This window comes from Cryptomeria japonica, chromosome 8 (genome assembly GCF_030272615.1).
Source record: "Cryptomeria japonica chromosome 8, Sugi_1.0, whole genome shotgun sequence".
In the NCBI taxonomy this organism is placed as follows: Eukaryota; Viridiplantae; Streptophyta; class Pinopsida; order Cupressales; family Cupressaceae; genus Cryptomeria; species Cryptomeria japonica.
The window spans coordinates 539,162,373-539,167,741 of record NC_081412.1 but is presented as its reverse complement, the minus strand read 5'-3'; the positions used below and the strand labels follow the sequence as shown (position 1 = coordinate 539,167,741).

Sequence of the window (5,369 nt, the reverse complement as noted above, 5' to 3'; positions counted from 1 at the left end):
AATTGTAAATTAAAATAAAAAGTTTTAATTCTTAAAAAGTATACATGATATAGAAATATATTTTAAATTATATATTTAAAGAATATTTAAAAATAAAAAAATCTACACAACTAAATAACAAAGCCAACTTTAATGTTCGAGGGATGGGAAAAAAATATTCAACCCTCTACTTAACAAATATATGTAGCATACCATAATCCACAACGTCAATAAACAATAATATTTTCTCCTTCCTCAAAATCATCCCGTGGCTATTCTGAACAAATCTTTGCAGAGGAGCCAACGCAAGCCGTTGAGAAAACTGTAAGAATATATTAAAGAACACTGGCGGGAATCATATACATACATATTCCTCTCGTGCCCTACCGGCAGAGGATAAATACAACATTAGTGCTTCAACTACTGATGCCCCTGATTAGAAGACCTGGACTCCTTGTCCCGGAAGCCAAATTGTTAAACCCAAATTTCTTTGCCTCGGGGCAGAAAATTGAGGACAGTTTTTCAAACTGTCACATCGTCTTAAATCAAGTTGTGTTAAACATGGAAGACCGTCAATGTTAGACGGTAATTCTTCTAGCAAAAAGCAAGCTGATAAGTTGAAATATTTTAGTGACTTAAGTTCTCCAACGGTCGAGGGCAAGGTCTTCAATTTCATGCAACAACTTAAATCTAAATGTGTTAAAGAAACAAGCTGCCCAAAGCTAGAAGGCAATTCCACTAGTTCCAGACAACCTGACAATTGCAGCTCTACTAAAGAGCTAAGCTCCCCAAACCTGGAAGGCAAATCTTTAAGACCATATGACTGGAGGCTCAATTTCTTTAACCGATGCAGTTGCCCAAAGCTTGAAGGCAATGCTTCCAGTTTCCAGCACTTCTCTAAATTTAAAACCTCCAAAGAGCTTAATTTGCCGAAGCTTGAAGGAAGTTCTTTTAAGATAACACACTCTGCTAGATTCAACTGTTTTAGAGAACTCAGGTCGCCAAAAGTTGAGGGCAATTTTTCCAATTGCTTGCAGCTAGTTAAAATCAACTCTTCTAAACAACTTAATTGGTTAAATGATTCTGGCAGATTCTGCAAAGAATTGCCACCACAGATGCTCAATTTACTTAATGAACGCAGTCCACATACCTGCTCGGATAGCTCCTGCATTTTATCCCATTCATCTAATATCAAAACCTTGAGAGCAGTTAAGTGACCTAGCCATTCAGGTAGTCTCTGGAGACACTTCAATTCTTTTAAGTCCAATTCTTCCAAGAAAGCATTTTGGATGACTTCGGCGGGCATGGACTCCTGTGACTTTGCAGATTCTTCAGACTGTGCAGTGGCTTTCATTATCCGTAACTTCTTGGGTAGCTGCATCCATATTGTGATTCCATTGTTAGAAATTATTCACAAAACTAACAAGCAATTAAGAATAATAAACTACATGAAATGGTGAAGAACTTGCCTTACTCAAAGTCACATCATCCTTAAAGACAGGGCCATGGTACACAGCCAACCGCTCAAGAGACTCCAAATTTAGTGGCCATAAACCAGAGATGTCGCCACCTAGTCCGAGAAATCTCAGTTCTTTAAATTTTGGTGTCTTTGGGCTTGATCCTGATACCTTTATCTGGTTCCCCAATGCCAGAACTCTCAAAGATTTGTTCACTGAAAAAATGTGCTTCTCATCAAGTTCGTACGAAGGTTCATTCTCCTTGCCGCTAAGCCAAATTCCTTTAATTTGGTCGAGCCTCTGATAAGATATGATACTTTTCATTAATTAGTACTAATTACACTCCTACTCTGTATTACAAGACAGATTCAAAGACATACCTGATTCTCGCTTACAACATCGACCAAGGATTGGATATCCGTAATTCTATTGGATCGAGACATACTCAGCCCTTTTGCTCGGATGATATCATGAACAACCACGTTGCCTGTGTCGGACGTCTTGAACAAAGCCGCCTCTTCCAGATGTGTGACCTGCTCGGCTCCAACAATGCACTCCACATGGTGGCGGCTCCAGCTAAAAAAGAAGCAGCAAACATCCAGAAACGCCTCTTGCGTAGATGGTTCCAAGTCGTTATACACAGAAGTGACAAGACGTTTGCTCAGATTTTCTTCCTTTACATCCTCTCCTGTCTGCAAAGCTTCAAATATTTGCGTACACCTCTCTACCACGTATTTCTGCTTGCGCAAACGAGCACCAACAATTTCTAACACTAACGGAATTCCAGCACAAATCTGAAGGGTTTTTCGTACGTTCTCTCCGTCTTTGTCTATGGGATTATCAGGATTGCAATCTCTGAACAATATTTTGAGGGCATCTTTGTTCGAAAGAGTACCCACACTATGCTCACGACGTGCAAGGCCGTCCTTGAGCATATCTGTCACACCCAAATTTCGAGTTGTGACTACTATTCTGCTACGCTGCGGAAGGCCTCCTAAGCTTTTTGGCAAAAGCTCTTGCAAATCTTCCGCGCGAAGAGCGTTGTCAATAAACAGAAATACTCGCTTGTTTCCTTGGGCTTGGAAAGCTTTGGCGAGATGATCCCGACCCTCTGCACTGTTTCTCAAAGCTACATTCCTGTCATAAGTATATGCTGGGAAGGCATCTTTCAATATTTGTTGCTGCATACATTTTATGTCATTCCTGGAGCGGTCTTCTTGGATTTGAATTGCCGAATAGTTGTAATCAGTGAGATCTAAGTCCGCAATAACAGCAGTGGCGAGCGTGGTCTTTCCAATGCCCCCAAATCCATAAATAACTACAGCCACTGAGGACCTATTTTCTGTTTCCATGTCCAGCAAGTTCATTACTTGTTTCTTCTGATTTTGGATGCCAACTGCGGATGAGCCCACAGAAGAATATACGGTAATAACAACACATGAATGCCGATGCGAACATGACATGTAAATATATTTTAAATTTTGGTAAAATTAGGGTTTATATATATTTACCTGCATATTCTGGATTAATGGGCTTCCATGGAGGGAAGGAAATAGGTTTCTGATGTAGTATTTCTATTGCTACTGTAATTGTAAGATCCTGGTACAGTTGGTCTATTTTTCGTTGTAGAGCACCTAATCTTTCGGAGTCCACGGAAGCCTTCAAAAACCTGCAATATGGATAATATCAATTAAAAGAACACAGGCATGAATGATGATAACATTAATAGAATTCACATTACATTAATAAAAAAATTAATAGAATTCACATTAAATTCATATATTTGACCATTTTATACGTTTTACCGGAAAAATGTTCGAGACTTTAATTGAGAAGCGCACATCATTGATCCCTGAACAATCAATACAATCGCTTCATTCAATATCTTATATTCTTGTGGCATATCATACTTCAGCTTTCTTATATGCCCAGCAAGCTTACTCATTTGTTTTAAGAGTTCTATGCATTCACTGCGGTTTTCAGAGATTTGACCCATTTGGTTTAGCAAGAAAGCTAAGATCGATAACCCTCCAACTACCCAATGCACCTTCCCCACACTTTCCAATATTTGTACAACAGCTTGTCTGTTTCCTTCGTCTTCCTGTAAATACAACCACCGTTAATTCCAACTCCTCGTAAATAATTCAACACGCTGTTTAACTCAGGGAAAAATTTAAAATTACCTTCTCCACCTGAATATGCCTATTCACAAATTCAAGGAATACAGACCCACTTTGGAGAAAGGAGGCCCATACTGATTTCGCTCTATCCTTGAGTGTATCGGAGTAATTTTCTGAGCTAATGCTTCTCTGTAACGTCGTTTCTTGTTTTGACTGCATTTACAAATACTATAATGAGAAATGCTAAAAGAAATGAACATTTATTATTATCATAGTAGAAGCTGACTCCCATACTAACCCTGTTTAGAAGTGACTGCAAGAGCTCGTCGATGAGATCAATCAAATAGTCAATGTCGCCTGTATTGTCGATCTTCCGAAAATGGTCAATACAGTTTTCCAACGTAGGCGCGGGAGGCGGAGGCACAGGCGGATGAGGGGGCTGTGGTGTGGAGCTGGGCTGTATAGGTTTCTTGGGCTTCGAGAAACAGCAACCCATCCTAGCTAAATGCAAGCGAGATGAGATAAAATGTTTCTCAAGTTTGGAAGTGAGCATTGAGTGTTTTATAGGCTGCTTATCTCTCTAGACCGCATATATTTCACTTTGTTTACATACATGTTCTTTTCTCAGGATGAAGTTATTCAACGTCTTTTTTGGTTTGGAGTTCAGGAATGTTTAAACAGGTGTGGAAAGAAAATCAGGCGCAAACTTTCACAGCTGTAATGAGCTTAACGGATAAGTCTTCGCACGCATAACGAATAAAATAAAGAACACGTTCCCAAACTATTGGAATTCCAGATCAAATTAATGAATGACCGACATATATATAGTCTAATAATAAACGACCGTAAACAATTAAATAATTCTAAATCTAAATATTTTTAAGCTATCAGACTTCTACATTCAATAAGAATTGATCGTTTAAAACATATTTATTTTCAAAATCTATAAAATATTATTACACTTGCCAAGTATTTCGGAATCCTGTGGCCCTACTGATGCAATATCTCAAGTGGCAGTGCCTTTTGGTGACCGTGTGTGGTGTTAACTACAGAATTTTGGGATGCCTGCATTTCTCCTACACCATTTGATTGGCATCCCACGTCAGATTAGAAGATTAGTATGACTCGCATTCCTTTCGTCTGCTTCCATTCATCTTTTAACGAGAATTAGTTCAATGTTTTTTGATTAAAATGGTGCTGTCTTTTGTGCCTGCACAGTTGACTAGTTCATGTGGTAAATTTGATATTTTATCGTATCCAGCATAACAAAATCTTCTAGAATGATGGTAACAGCCAAAGACCAGAATAATACAAACTACAGAAGGTTATGTCTGCGCTTCTTTCACACAATTTTTTTCACTCCTCTGCTTCTTTCTTTTCATCTTTTCTAGAAAGTTATTCCTTGTCATTTTTCTTGAACCATTGAGGAGCGTTATATCACGGAATCGGCACCCCTTCCCGTGCAAAAGAAGAACCATAGTTATCTGCTTGTCATCTAATATCATATCATAAAAGGAAACTTAGTTTAGCAAGCAAAGAATGGAGGGACATAGGAGAATCTACTGTGTTCGCTTTATTCTCATTATCTACTGTTTACTTCTTTTTCTTTTGAACCACAATATATTACATTGTTCTTAATCGGTTTTTAAAAATTATTTTATGAAAAAGAATAAAACCTGTTTTATACGAAATTTTCCTTCAACTCGCTGTGTATTGAGGAATCGTGGGGGCCTATAGTTGTACAAAGCCGACTTTGTATGCTTAAACTTCACGCCAGCTCATTTTATTCAGTTTAGAAGATATATGTGACTCG

At 38.4% G+C, this 5,369-nt stretch overlaps 1 protein-coding gene across 1 annotated transcript; it reads right to left on the bottom strand.

Annotated features, from left to right (window-relative positions):
• Positions 1–206: 206 nt before the first annotated feature.
• On the bottom strand, positions 207–4,217 carry LOC131027652 (disease resistance protein RPV1). Its single transcript, XM_059210831.1, has 7 exons — positions 3,855–4,217; positions 3,620–3,769; positions 3,242–3,537; positions 2,948–3,105; positions 1,817–2,832; positions 1,449–1,736; positions 207–1,354 (listed from the first exon to the last, which is right to left on the bottom strand). Exons 1-7 carry the CDS (start codon positions 4,107–4,109, stop codon positions 416–418), a joined length of 3,102 nt encoding a protein of 1,033 aa, XP_059066814.1. The 5' UTR covers positions 4,110–4,217; the 3' UTR covers positions 207–415.
• Positions 4,218–5,369: the final 1,152 nt, after the last annotated feature.

Coding starts and splice junctions, on each gene's coding strand:
- LOC131027652 (XM_059210831.1), bottom strand. CDS start 4,109: ATGCTCACTTCCAAACTTGAGAAACATTTTATCTCATCTCGCTTGCAT. Junction 3,106..3,241: donor AAGTCTCGAACATTTTTCCG/GTAAAACGTATA, acceptor TCCATATTGCAG/GTTTTTGAAGGCTTCCGTGG. Junction 1,355..1,448: donor ATGATGTGACTTTGAGTAAG/GCAAGTTCTTCA, acceptor ATATGGATGCAG/CTACCCAAGAAGTTACGGAT.